This window comes from Mytilus edulis, chromosome 1, assembly GCF_963676685.1.
Source record: "Mytilus edulis chromosome 1, xbMytEdul2.2, whole genome shotgun sequence".
In the NCBI taxonomy this organism is placed as follows: domain Eukaryota; kingdom Metazoa; phylum Mollusca; class Bivalvia; order Mytilida; family Mytilidae; genus Mytilus; species Mytilus edulis.
This window is the reverse complement of record NC_092344.1, coordinates 6243977-6259623: the sequence shown is the minus strand read 5'-3', so window position 1 is coordinate 6259623 and position 15647 is coordinate 6243977. Positions and strand designations below refer to the sequence as shown.

Genomic DNA, 15647 nt, shown 5'->3' with positions numbered 1-15647 from the left:
GGTCTATTTTGAAAACACTTCAAGATAAAATATAAAATTCCCCTTGTGTATAAGATAAGCACATATATTGTTGTAAATGGACTTTATTCAAGCTACTAGTAATCATATATATTATACTCGGTGCATTATATTTGCTACTCATCGCCATTTCATTTGCGCGCATTCATTTAACAGGAAAATCAGGAATTTTTTTAAAGTTATTATTTTATGTTATGACTTTTATTCTTTCAAGTGCTTTGGGGTTTTTATGTTTGTAAAGTTTAATCATATTAATAATAAGGTCATATTGTTTTCGCCGATATAAACTACAAACATGATCCCCAGTAACATCGTGATATATTAGTACGAATATGTTTAATCGACCTATCTAAAATACATGTTGGCTGTTTTTCGTTTCTTATCATTTTTTAAAATTATCTAATATTTTCTCAATCGCCTATGTCTATGTTAAACATAATTAAAAGTGTTTTTTTATGTACGAATTTATCGGTAGAGCAAAACATATCCTTTAAAATACTTCATATGACCCGTTTTCTAACCCCGACACAACAAGCCTTAGCTACATAAACTGTATAGTGGAGAAGCTTAGTTTCTAAATTAGTGACTTGCTATCCCAAAGATAGAGATCCCCGCCAATTCGGTCACGGTAGTATTTTGAAAATTAAATTATGCGCTGTTACTTGCGCTATTTTTTCCGATTTGCATTTTCAACTTGTAAAGTTCAAAACAGTTATGTAACTTGCAATGTATGTGAAACAAACAGATTTGTCTACACAATGACATGGATTTGTTGTAAAGAAGGATACATTAAGTATCTTAAGACATTTACTGACAAAATAAACAGGATACCAAAATGACGCACGGACAATCGGATGTGGACACTGTCGAGTGCCGTATATGGTCATATATTGTATTGTAAAACAATTTAATCCTTTTGTGTCTAAATAAAACTGTGCATGCCGGTATTTCTCATCATTCAGATTGTTAACTCTCTTATCTGTTAGTACCTCTAGTTTGTAAGGAAAATGTGTGACGACGACGTAGCCGCTTTAGTTGTAGACAATGGATCTGGAATGTGTAAAGCTGGATTTGCAGGAGATGATGCTCCAAGAGCTGTGTTTCCATCCATTGTCGGAAGACCCAGACATCAGGTATGTAAAAAGTCGCACTTTATTACTTTAATTTTAAATGCTTTTTAATATTTTAAGGGCCTACTGAGATGCTTACAATAATTATTCACACGCAACTATCGACTAGCTTAAACACTTCATATTATCATTTTCTTGAATGAAGAACTACATAAAATTATACATATAGATAGATTTATGTCGTTTGTGTATACTTCCGAGGTTGTCCCCGATATCTATGAAAAAGGAAATAAATAAGTCTAATAACAAAAAAATGTAATTTTCTTTAATCATTTTTTTTTTTATGCATAGATAACTTGAATAAATGATATATAATGCACTGTGTATTCTCTTTGTATATTCAAATACTGATTTCCTGCATTAAGTTTCCTTAATTGAACAATTTCTCGTTTAAATTTAAGCTTCCGTCATAGATGAAATTGCAGAATCAGTGTCAACCTATAGTTTATGTCTTTAAGCAAGATACAAAAAATTAATCATACTCTGTAAAAAATAAATGTATATTTTTTTTGCCATACAAAACAGGGACAATTAATTTGATATATTTGTTATTTGTTCAGAATATCCATTATCCGCCGAATGCTCTTAAATCATATATCCCTACTTAAACAAATCATATATCCCTACTTAAACCAATTTAATCGTCCTTCAATTAAATATTAGTTTAAGAATTATATCTAGAACCGGAATAAAGGCTTCGAACGACTTTATTACATTCATTAAGAGGACCTATAGATCCTTTTAAAATGTCTGCACCATTTTGTAAATGTTTTTGTACACTGAGTATTATATATGTGCATTCGCTTTAAAACGCGACAATTGACACTTTCATATCGATATTCGATACTTTTGAGTCATAAACAGTTTATCACTTTCAAGAAAAATAAACCTACTTCGTGTTGACCTTTCTTAATGCCATGCATTTGACTAATATTTTGCATGGTTGATATGACATTGTATATGCAGTTTATGATCGTTTGTCTGTAGTTTCTGTTAGGTAATCATTTAAAAATAACACACTATTCATATTACAGGGCGTAATGGTTGGTATGGGACAGAAAGACAGTTACGTCGGTGATGAAGCACAGAGTAAGAGAGGAATCCTAACTTTGAAATACCCAATTGAACACGGAATTGTCACAAACTGGGACGATATGGAGAAAATCTGGCATCACACCTTCTACAATGAACTCCGTGTAGCACCAGAAGAACATCCCGTTTTACTGACAGAGGCTCCACTCAACCCTAAAGCCAACAGAGAAAAGATGACCCAGATTATGTTTGAAACCTTTAACTGCCCAGCCATGTATGTAGGAATCCAAGCTGTATTGTCCCTGTATGCCTCTGGTCGTACAACTGGTATCGTGTTGGACTCTGGAGATGGTGTATCCCACACTGTGCCAATCTATGAAGGTTATGCCCTTCCTCACGCTATCTTGAGATTGGATCTTGCCGGACGGGACCTGACAGATTACCTCATGAAAATTCTGACCGAACGTGGGTATTCATTCACCACCACAGCCGAGAGAGAAATCGTCAGAGACATTAAAGAAAAATTATGCTATGTAGCACTAGACTTTGAACAAGAAATGTCCACAGCCGCATCATCATCATCATTGGAAAAGAGCTACGAGTTACCCGACGGACAAGTCATCACTATTGGTAACGAAAGATTCAGATGCCCAGAGACCATGTTCCAACCATCATTCATCGGAATGGAAACTGCAGGTATCCATGAAACAACATACAACAGTATCATGAAATGTGATGTTGATATCCGTAAAGACTTGTACTCTAATGTGGTTTTGTCTGGTGGTACCACCATGTACCCAGGTATTGCTGACCGTATGCAAAAGGAAATATCTGCATTGGCTCCACCAACAATGAAAGTCAAGATTATTGCTCCACCAGAAAGGAAATATTCCGTATGGATCGGTGGTTCCATCTTGGCTTCACTCTCAACCTTCCAACAGATGTGGATCAGTAAACAGGAATATGACGAGTCCGGTCCATCCATCGTCCACAGGAAATGTTTCTAAACAAATAACTCAAGTTTAATAACATTTTGAAAACATTTATCGTAAGACAGTTTGAGACATGAACACAAGCAAGTGGACATTGGTGACTGTTCTTTAATTACATGTACCTATACAATATTGTATTTATGATTAGGACACAAATAAAAAAAGATAGTTGATTTACAATGGTTTTTTATGAATTGTCATGATCAGAATTATAAAATGATTTCCATATTTTTCATATAAAAAACACCAATATATATATATCAAATCTAGTATACTACCAAAACATGATTTATTTATATCTCAAATCTAATAAACAACTCAAAAGTATCTATGACGATTTCAAAGAGCACATAAACACCAGCAAATTCCAATAACATTGCACCAACGTAACTATACATTTAATAATTACAAGATAACTTTAAAAATACAAGGATAAAGAAAGAAAAGAAATCCAACAACGCTACACAACACAACTGTATACAATGAAAATAGAATTGGTCTGATGAAAAAAATGAACTAAAAGACATTATAAAAATATATCAGCACCTCGAAATAAAACAAAGCTTGTTTGCTCGTTTGCACGCTCAATCGGATGTAAAATGTACAAGGTTCACATTGTGACTCGCAACAGATATTTAACGATATCAATGTGTAGATACAAATAATCCCTTAGAGTTTAAATGATGTGGATGTAAGCAATCATGTGCCAACGTACGACCTTCAACAATAAGAAAACCCAATACCATATTATTGGTAACAACCAAAACTAATTTCATAATTTATAACAAAATGATTTATAAAAAAAAACCCAGAAACGACAGACATGAACCCACGACAACAGAAGACATAAAGATTGTGGCGGACTTAAACAAATTGTGAGTGCTGAACTCTCTCCATACATAGGACAGTGGTGTAACAGCACAACATTAAACAAACTGTCAAAATCAGTTGCAATTGCCTGAACTTAAAAGTTCAGTACGAGTTGAAAACACATAAAACAATAGACACAAAACACCGTTCACGAGACTTGTAGTTTATAAAAGCTAGCTCAAAGGCAATTGCAAGTAAAAAAACAAATCGTGTTCTCCAAGTGGAATAAAGGTCAAACGAACATATCACTTGCAGCTAGAATAAAATAACTTTAATGAAAATGACATTTATTTGGTTTAAAGAAAGATGTCATAAGTATCTTTAAACTGTTATACAATTGGAAGCGGATAACTAAATGGTACAAGGTCAATAGGATTTGGATACTGTCGAGCTCTATGTGTGGCCATTTGTTGTTAAGTTGCCATATATTTAATCCTGTTGTATCTAACATAAAACTGTTTATACCATAATGTCTCTCCATTCGGACTACTAGTATCCTATCTGTAAGAAGCTTTTAAGGAGTTTTGAGAAAAACTAGTAATGTTTTAGTGTTGGACAGTGGATCTGGACTGTTCAAAGCTGGATTTACAGGAGAAGATTCTCAAAGAACGGTATTTCCAACAATTTGCAATCAAATGTATCAGGTTCGTGAAAAGACATGCATATATGCAATTCCTAAGTTAAATCGTTTCGTAAGAATCAAAGAACCAATAACATGCATTTCTCCCTCATTTTCCACAACTTTTAAACTGTACTAAAACAATTGAAGTAATAATTGATTCCCCTACAAATGTACCATGTTGGAATTTGGAACTGCATATAAAATCTTGTATAAATTTAATGTTGTCATTTAATTTAAAATTTAGATTTAAAACAATTTGCCCAGAAGATTGATTGTTATTGTTTGCTTTTAATGCCAAAGTAAAAAAATCAAGCAAAACAAAACAGAAAACCGTGTCTATGGTCTTCTAGTTGCGTACTCGCCTCGAGTGTGGAAGTCGTGTCTTCGACTCCCGACTGGGTCAAATCACATACTTGAAAATTGGCATTTGTTTGCTCTCCGCTAAGCACATTACATTTCAGGATAAGACCATAGGCTTGTCAAATTGGAGTTAAAATAATGTGACCGGGTAGGGGTGACATTTCTTCCTGCGCATTGTTACCTTTTGTAGCTAGCGTGTTACAAATCCAGCTCATCTAGTTATTTTGTATTCATCCTTCAACGATAATTTTATCACGGTATATCGCTGTCGCTCTATTCGTTCATCCCAGACAAAAAGTGAAAAATCTAACGTCCTTTGTTATGACTTCATAGTTAGCGACAAACCGATATATAACAAGCAGCAACGAATACCAATCATTATATATTAAAAGCTCCTGAACTGAGGCAATAAAATTGAGAATGGAAATGGTGAATGTGTCAAAGAGACAACAACCCGACCAGAGAGCAGTAAACAGTAGAAGGCCACCAAATGGTCTTCAATACAACGGAAAAATCCTGAACGCAAAAGCGAGCTTCAACTGGCCCCTAAACAGAAATGTGTACTTATTCAGTGATAATGGACGTCACACTAAACTACGAAATATATAATGAACTAAAAGTAAAAATCATGCAAGATTAACAAAGGCCGGAGGCTCCTGACTTAGTACTGTCGAAAAAATGCAGAGGGGTTAATCATGTTTTTTTTAGATCCCAACCCTCCTCTATACCTCTAGCCAATGTAGATAAAACACACACACACAGCAATACTCAAATTAAAACTCAGTTTAAAAAAAGTCCGAGTCTGATGTAAAAATAGGTAACTAAAGAAACTAAACAAAATGAAAATGATACAAACATTAACAAATGAGTACTAGCAGTTACTGACATGTCAGCGCCAGACCTAAATTAAACTGATCGAAAGATTATGTCTTCATGAATATCAAGCACTATCCCTCCCGTTAGGGGTTTAGTATCATACCATCATAAAATATATATGAGATGAACATAACCCGTATCATGCAAACAACTGGTTTTAGAATAAATGTGTTTATTTCCTATGCAATAACCCTATAAGTGAAGCAATATTAAAGCCAAAATATGCCATCTTTAAGGACCTGACAACAATATCGTAACTATATCCCTTCTAAATAAGTCTGTTTAATTTTTTTTTTTTTTTTATCTTTTGAGGTGAATGCCAACATTGTCGTGCTTTGTATTTTAAAAGAATATTACCCAAAACAATTGGATGTGAAATACCTGAACGTATAAGATATCTGTCCATATAAAATTTGGCGGGGTTACACATATAGTGTCGGTGCTCAACCTTTACCGTAACCTGGGACAATGATGTAACGACAAAATCGTTTGAATAAATTGTAAAATATCAGTTTGAAATGGATTTACTCAACAGATTGACACTTACATAAACTATAGGTAAATACAAATGTTGTTTTTCAAGTTTGGCTGTTACTGATTGTTTTTCAAGTTTGGCTGTTACTGAAAAAAACTTTTACATCACATCTTTTGATTTTTACCGTAATGTTGTTTATAAAGCCAGAAAACTTCAATACGATCCATTGACTTATTGGTCTTTTAAATTAACATATAATTTTAAATATAACATTTTAACATCGTAGTAAGATCTTAGCATATGTTTTTTGTTGGTGGATAGTTGTTTCATTGTAATCATGCCCCATCTCATTTATTTTAAACATGATGAACTACAATTTTCTTATGACAAAGTCAAATTATCAAGTAAATTAATCAATTACAGCCGATTTCAATGAGTATGTAGCTAAAGGTAATATCTTTTGTTAGCTTGCTTGCTAGCTGAACCGTGAAGTCATTGTTAGGTAAGGTATACAACCCTCTTTTCGATGTAGCCTAGTCCTTAACTGACATATAGATTGGTTATCTGTTGGATTAGTCTACTCTTTAAGGAGGGTAGTTTGTCTAACCTAACAATGACTTCATGGTTCAGCTAGCAAGCAAGCTAACCAAAGATATTATCTTTAGCTACATACTCATTGAAATCGGCTGTAATATCTAAATGAAGTATGATACAGATTTCCATGGGTATATAAAAAAGAAGATGTGGTATGATTGCCAATGAGACAAATATCCACAAAAGACCAAAATGACACAGACATTAACAACTATAGGTCACCGTGCGGCCTTCAACAACGGACAAAGCCCATATCGCATAGTCAGCTATAATAGGCCCCGATAAGACAATGTAAAACAATTCAAACGAGAAAACTAATGGCCTTATTTATGTAAAAAAAATGAACGAAAAATAAATATGTAACACATAAACAAACGACAACCACTGAATTACAGGCTCCTGACTTGGGACAGGCATGGTAAGGCCTTTTTTTACGGTAAGAGTTAATAAACGTATGATACTGAATTCTATGGATATGACTTTTTTAGTAGGAGTTTATTTTAAGAATTGAATGCTCTTTTTTGTAAATTTATTGGGGTGTAAAAGCGTTGACCGAAGTACATTTTGTATGAAGCGCTTCATACTAAAAATGTGCGCACGGTCAACGCTATTACAACCCTATAAAGTTTAAAAAAAAAGCATTCAATACTTATAATTACATTTTTACCTATAGAATCATGAAAACACGCCTTTTATCAATTTTTTATTTCATTTACCTGTGCACTTTATTGTGGGACCTCGTGTCATCATGAATGAAAAGTTGCATTGTGTAATGCAATTGATTAAGGAATATCACGAGGTTGCTAGTTAGCCAATCAGAATAGCGTATTATAATGAAACATACATCTAATGTAATTATAAACGTATGATACAGATTTCCGTGCGTACAACATTGTTTTCTGGAATTGCTATTATCAGATATGCTCGAGAATTTAAAATGATCGAATACATATTTTGCATGCGTATTTCATATAATTATACCCCCTCGTAAGTCTGAATGACTTTTTTCATAATAGTATAATTCTTTTTTCTTGTGATAGAAACTTTGTTATAACATAAGAGCTATAATGCAAATCCAATGATGAAAGTGAATCTGCATTTATTGTTTGCTCGATTAAGAAAAAGACCAGATTTGGTAATTTGTAAAACGTGTTTGTTTTAAACTGAGTTATACTGTACGTATTGTTATGTATTTCTATATTCTACATTGGCTAGAGGTATAGGGAGAGGGTTGAGATCTCATAAAACAAGTTCAACCCGCCGCATTTTAACACCTCAGGAGCATCTGGCCTTTGTTAGTCTTGTATGTTTTTTTCAATTTTAGTTCATTAATATGTTTTGGAGTTTAGTGTAACGTCCATTTTCACTGAAATAATACACAATTTTATTTAGAGGCCAGCTGAGGACCACCTTCGGGTTCGGAATTTTTTCTCGTTGCGTTGAAGACCCATTAACGGCTCTTCGGTCGGGTTGTTGTCTCTTTGACATGTATTCCCCATTTCCATTCTTAATTTTATTGTGTCAATCATGAATGCAAATGTTTTTTCTAAATCCATTAACCTCCTCTTTCAATAGTTTCACAAATCTACTAATACTGGACAGTAAACCATTCTTACAACTTTTTTTTAATATTATAACAAAACCGAAAAGTTAACACGTTAGAAACATTTTCTGTGTACAATACATGGACCAGACTCGTCGTATTCTTCTTTACTAATCCACATTTGTTGAAACGTGGACAGTGATGCTAAAATTGACCCTCCAATCCAGACAGAGTATTTTCTTTCTGGTGGAGCTACTACTTTAACTCTCATAGTTTGTGGCGCCAATAAATTGATTTCCTTTTTCAACCGATCAGAAATCCCTGGAAACATGGATGATCCCCCAGAGAGAACGACATTTGCATAAAGGTCTTTCCGGATGTCGACATCACATTTCATAATGCTGTTGTATGTTGTGTTATGGATACCTGCGCTTTCCATTCCAAGAAAAGAAGGTTGGAACAAAACTTCAGGACACCGGAACCGTTCATTACCGACTGTAACTATTTGTCCATCCGGAAGTTCATAGCATTTTTCCAAAGAGGAAGTAGTCGCCGCTGTTTGCATTTCCTGTTCAAAATCATAGGTAACAAAGCAAAGTTTTTCTTTAATGTCTCGTACGATTTCTCTTTCGGCAGTAGTTGTGAATGAATATCCACGTTCTGTGAGAATTTTCATAAGATAGTCTGTGAGATCACGTCCAGCTAGATCCAATCTCATGATAGCGTGAGGAAGGGCATAACCTTCATAGATGGGTACGGTATGGGTGACACCATCACCAGAGTCCAACACAATACCAGTTGTACGACCAGAAGCATATAAAGATAATACGGCCTGGATAGCAACGTACATGGCTGGCGAGTTAAAGGTTTCGAACATAATCTGTGTCATCTTTTCTCTGTTGGCTTTAGGGTTGAGTGGCGCTTCCGTCAGTAAAATTGGATGTTCTTCTGGTGCTATCCGGAGTTCATTGAAGAAAGTGTGATGCCATATTTTCTCCATATCGTCCCAGTTTGTGACGATACCATGATCAATAGGATATTTTAAAGTAAGAATTCCTCTTTTGCTTTGTGCTTCATCACCAACGTAGCTGTCTTTCTGTCCCATTCCAACCATCACACCCTTTATATGAAAATTAAGATAAAAGAGTAACTTTAGAAATATTCCTCTTGTTAAAGAATCATTACACATTAATATAAGATTATAATTTATGATGGAATGGTTTTCATGTCTTGTTTGTTGATTAATTTCTGAAAAAAAAATATAAAGTAAAAAATCCGAAACTTCATTCCGATATATATACCCGTTCATTACATTTGGTTGAGACAAACTAAAGTTAGAGAACAGGAACGAAAAATTTAGCATTTTTTGTATATAAAGGATCATTACTCATGACGATAAAAGTGATGCCACCCACTTTCTGTATTTTGTGGTAATAAGCACTGCGTATAAGTTCTATAACATATGGTTGAGGCAAACATAATGTGTAGCAATAATGACAGAATTGTTGACAATGGCATAATTTGATGTGGAGCAATAATGAATGAATTGTTTACGATGGCATAATTTGATCTGTAGCAATAATGACAGAATTGTTGACGATGGCATAGTTTGATGTGGAACAATAATGACAAAATTGTTGACAATGGCATAATTTGCTGTGTAGCAATTATGACAGAATTGTTGATGAAGGCATAATTTGATGTCGAGCAATAATGATTGAATTGTCGACGATGGCATAATTTAATATGTAGCAATAATTACAGATTTGTTGACGATGGCATAATTTGATGTGGAGAAATAATGACATAATTGTTGACGATTGCATGATTTGATGTGGAGCAATAATGATAGAATTGTTGACGATGGCATAATTTGATGCGGAGCAATAATGATTGAAATGTCGACGATGGTATAATTTGATGCGGAGCAATATTGATTGAATTGTCGACGATGGCATAATTTGACGTGGAGTTATAATGACAGAATTTTCAACGAAGGCAAATTTTGATGTGGAGCAATAATGACAGAACTGTTTACGATGGCATAATTTGATGTCGAGCAATAATGATTGAATTGTCGACGATGACATAATTTGATGACGAGCTATAATGACCGAATTGTCGACAAGGGCAGAATTTAATGTGGAGCATTGATGACGGAATTGTTGAAAATGGCAGTTTGATGTGGGGCAATAAAGACTGAATTGTCGAAAATGACATAAATTGCTGTGGAGCAATAATGCCTGAATCGTCGACGATGACATAATTTGATGTGGAGCAATAATGATTGAATTGTCGACGATGGCATAATTTGTTGTGGGGTTATAATGACAGATTTTTTAATGAAGGCATAATTTGATGTGGAGCTATAATGACAGAACTGTTTACGATGGCATAATGTGATGTCGAGCAATAATGATGAATTTACGACGATGGCATAATTTGATGTCGAGCTTTAATGACAGAATTGTCGACGAGGGCGTAATTTAATGTGGAGCATTGACGCCAGAATTATTGAAAATGGCATAATTTGATGTGGAGCAATAAAGACAGAATAGTTGACGATGGAATTATTTGATATGTAGCAATAATGACCAATTTGATGACCATGGCATTATTTGATGTGGAAAAATAACGACATAATTGTTGACGATGGCATGATTTGATGCGGAGCAATAATGACAGAATTGTTGACAATGGCATAATTTGATGTCGAGCAATAATGATTGAATTGTTGACGATCGCATAAATTGATGTGGAGCAATAATGACAGAATTGTTGACGATGGCATAATTTGTTGTGGAGCAATAATGATTGAATTGTCGACGATGGCATAATTTGATGTGGAGTTATAATGACAGAATTTTTAACGAAGGCATAATTTGATGTGGAGCAATAATGACAGAACTGTTGACGATGGCATAGTTTGATGTCCAGCAATAATGATTGAATTGTCGACGATGGCATAATTTGATGTCGAACAATAATGACAGAATTGTCGACGAGGGCGTAATTTAATGTGGAACATTGTTACCAGAAATTTAGACGATGGCATACTTTGATGTGGAGAAATAATGACATAATTGTTGACGATGGCATGATTTGATGTGGAGCTATAATGACAGAATTGTTAACGATGGCATAGTTTGATGTCAAGCCCTTATGATTGAATTGTCGACGATGGCATAATTTGATGTCGAGCTATAATGACAGAATTGTCGACGAGGGCGTAATTTAATGAGGAGCATTGATGACAGAATTGTTGAAATGGTATAATTTGAGGTGGACCAATAAAGACAGAATTGTTGACGATGGCATAATTTGATGTCGAGCAATAATGATTGAATTGTTGACGATGGCATAATTTGATGTTGAGCAAAATTTTTTGAATTGTTGACGATCGCATAATTTGATGTGGAGCAACAATGACAGAATTGTTAACAATGGCATAATTTAATGTCGAGCAATAATGATTGGATTGTTGACGATGGCATAAATTGATGTTGAGCATTTATGACAGAATTGTTGACGATTATATATATAATATGATATGGAGCAATAATGACAGAATTGTTGACGATAGCATAATTTGATGTGGAGCAATAATGACAGAATTATTGACGATGACATAATTTGATGTGGAGCAATAATGACAGAATTGTTGACGATGGCATAAATTGATGTTAAGCATTTATGACAGAATTGTTGACGATTATATATATATAATATGATATGTAGCAATACCGACAGATTTGTTGACGATGGCATAATTTGATGTGGAGAAAAAAATGACATAATTATTGACGATGGCATGATTTGATGTGGAGCAATAATGATATAATTGTTGCGTTGGTATAATTTGATGTGGAGCAATAATGACAGAATTGTTGACGATGACATAATTTGTTGTGGAGCAATAATGATTGAATTGTCGACGATGGCATAATTTGATGTGGAGTTATAATGACAGAATTTTTAACGAAGGCATAATTTGATGTGGAGCCAAAATGACAGAACTGTCGACGATGGCATAGTTTGATGTCCAGCAATAATGATTGAATTGTCGACGACGGCATAATTTGATGTGGAGCAATTATGACAGAATTGTTGACGATGGCATAATTTGATGTGGAGCAATAATGACAGAATTGTTGACGATGGCATAATTTGATGTCGAGCCATAATGATTGAATTGTCGACAATGGCATAATTTGATGTGGATTTATACTGACAGAATTTTTAACGAAGTTATAATTTGATGTGGAGCAATATTGACAGAATTATTGACGATGAAATAATTTGATGTGGAACAATAATGACAGAATTATTGACGATGGCATAATTTGATGTGGAGCAATAATGATAGAATTGTTAACGATGGCATAATTTGATGTTGAGCAACAATGACAGAATTGTTGACTATGGCATAATTTGATGTGGAGCAATATTGACGATGGAATGATTTGATGTGGAGCAATAATGACAGAACTATTGACGATAGCATAATTTGATGTGTAGCAATAATGACAGAATTGTCGACGATGGCATAATTTGATGTGCAGCAACAATGACAGAATTGTTGACGATGGCATAATTTGATGTCGAGCAATAATGACAGAATCATTGACGATGGCATAATTTGATGCCGAGCAACAATGATTGAATTGTCGACGATGGCATAATTTGATGTGGAGCAATAATGACAGAATTGTTAACGATGGAATAATTTGATGTGGAGCAATAAGGACAGAATTGTTGACGATGGCATAATTTGCTGTGGAGCAATAATGACAAAATTATTGACGATGACATAATTTGATGTCGAGCAATAATGATGAATTGTCGACGATGGCTTAATTTGATGTCGAGCTATAATGACAGAATTGTCGACGATGGCATAATTTAATGTGGAGCATTGATGCCAGAATTGTTGAAAATGGCATAATTTGATGTGGAGCAATAAAGACAGAATTGTTGACGATGGAATTATTTGATGTGGAGAAATAATGACTGAATCGTCGACAATGACATAAATTGCTGTGGAGCAATAATGACAGAATTGTTGACTATGGCATAATTTGATGTGGGGCAATAAAGACAGAACTGTTGACAATGGCATAGTTTGATCTATATAAAAAATGACTGAATTTTTGGATGGCATATTGATGTTGAGCATTTATGACAGAATTGTTGACGATTATATATATTATATGATATGGAGCAATAATGACAGAAATTGTTGACGATAGCATAATTTGATGTGGAGCAATAATGACAGAATTGTTGACGATGGCACAATTTGATGTCGAGCAATAATAACTGAATTATCGACGATGGCATAATTTGATGTCGAGAAATAAATACAGAATTGTTGACGTGGCATATTTTGAATAAAATGCAGAGAAACGTATTCTCAAAATATGTGTTTTGTGATGAAATATTATACTGCATCATTAGAAAAAGTCAAAACATCTTTCTTTAATTTGTTTAATTTAAATGTAATATGTAATAGGTTATCTGTTTATATTATTTTTGTTAGGTTGATTCTATTAAAAAAATTTAAAGGGCCGCAGACATGTTTTATGGCCGATGACTTTCAAGTTTAAACGATCCTTCTTATAAGAAAAAAAGTAGTTTGCAAACCTGATGTCTGGGTCTGCCAACAATGGATGGAAATACAGCTCTTGGAGCATCATCTCCTGCCAGTCCAGCTTTACACATTCCGGATCCATTGTCAATAACCAACGCTGCTACATCTTCCTCTGACATGGTATAATTTATATTTACTCTATCAAAAACAATGTCAAGTATCTTTCTAGAAAAAGAAGGACTTTGGCAAAACTAAATTTACATTTTTTTCACGTAGTTTCCGCTCAAAACTTGATAAATATCCGTTGTCGGAAATAAAAATAAATAAACTTACGCACTTATTTAGTATGTCCATATGTAAAATACGTGTATACATTAGACAAATTTGAAAGAATGGATTATTAGATAACGATGCGTTAAAACCCAGTAAATGGACCAATTTTAGTATCTAATTCAATGATTTAGGTACATTCACGTAAAGGAATAACAGTACTGGATATTTACCGATTTGGAGAATTACTACTGTCGCGATTGCCAATTTGGAGTTTTAAAAGCGAAGTAAAACGGATAAATGATGATAATAAGAAGATGTTATAAGTCTGCCAATCAGACAAAAAACATCGGACTTCAAATTACGGCTTTCATCAATGATAAAAACACGATCCGTATAATCGGCTTTAAAAGTCCTCGACATGAAAAATGTGATACAATACGACCGATAAAACTACAGACTTTTGTCACCAGAGACTGTTCCCTCAAATTGACAAATCTGAAGATCATAAACTTCATAAAAATAAAATATATAAAAAATATCGTCCACTATGGCAAGCCATTTTACTATTTATTCTAACTTCAAGATATCTCATATAATATATAAGATATCTCATAAAATATATAAGATATCTCATATAATATATAAGATATCTCATATAATATATAAGATATCTTATATAATCCAGTTTTTATAAGATATCTTATAAACTTTAGAAGATATCTTATATACTTTATAAGATATCTTATAAACTTTAGAAGATATCTTATAAAGTATATAAGATATTTTCTAAAGTATATACTCTTATTAAGAAAAAATTCACATCCCTAATTAACTGGGCATTTAAAAAGTCGGAATGCGAGTACATATGTTCAAACTCTTTTAGATCATTTTTTAGTAGCAATAAACAAAAGAACTATGTCAATTGGACATGCTTTGATACTATTTATGCACTTGAATTTTTACTTGATAACATTTTTGTTCGCTTTGGAGATTCCGTATATCGTCAAGTTATTGGAATTCCAATGGGGACTAACTGTGCACCACTTATTGCGGACCTGTTTTTGTATTGTTATGAGTTACAATTTATGACTAAAATTAGCAAAGACCCATCAAAACAACATTTGATACAAAAATTTAACAATACTTTTAGATATTTGGATGATATATTGGCTCTAAATAATGACGACTTCAGTATGTATACTAAAGAAATTTATCCTGTAGAACTTACTTTAAATAAAGCTAATGATAACAATGACCACTGCCCTTTCCTCG

General features: G+C 33.7%; 2 protein-coding genes across 2 annotated transcripts; one reads left to right on the top strand and one right to left on the bottom strand.

Moving 5' to 3' along the window:
• The first annotated feature begins 847 nt into the window (after window positions 1-847).
• LOC139510329 (actin, non-muscle 6.2-like) lies at window positions 848-3352 on the top strand. Its single transcript, XM_071296851.1, has 2 exons — window positions 848-1151; window positions 2183-3352. Exons 1-2 carry the CDS (start codon window positions 1026-1028, stop codon window positions 3185-3187), a joined length of 1131 nt encoding a protein of 376 aa, XP_071152952.1. The 5' UTR covers window positions 848-1025; the 3' UTR covers window positions 3188-3352.
• Window positions 3353-8575: 5223 nt separating this feature from the next.
• On the bottom strand, window positions 8576-14400 carry LOC139510332 (actin, cytoplasmic-like). Its single transcript, XM_071296867.1, has 2 exons — window positions 14156-14400; window positions 8576-9632 (listed from the first exon to the last, which is right to left on the bottom strand). The coding sequence occupies exons 1-2, from the start codon at window positions 14279-14281 to the stop codon at window positions 8628-8630; spliced, it is 1131 nt and encodes a 376-aa protein (XP_071152968.1). The 5' UTR covers window positions 14282-14400; the 3' UTR covers window positions 8576-8627.
• Window positions 14401-15647: the final 1247 nt, after the last annotated feature.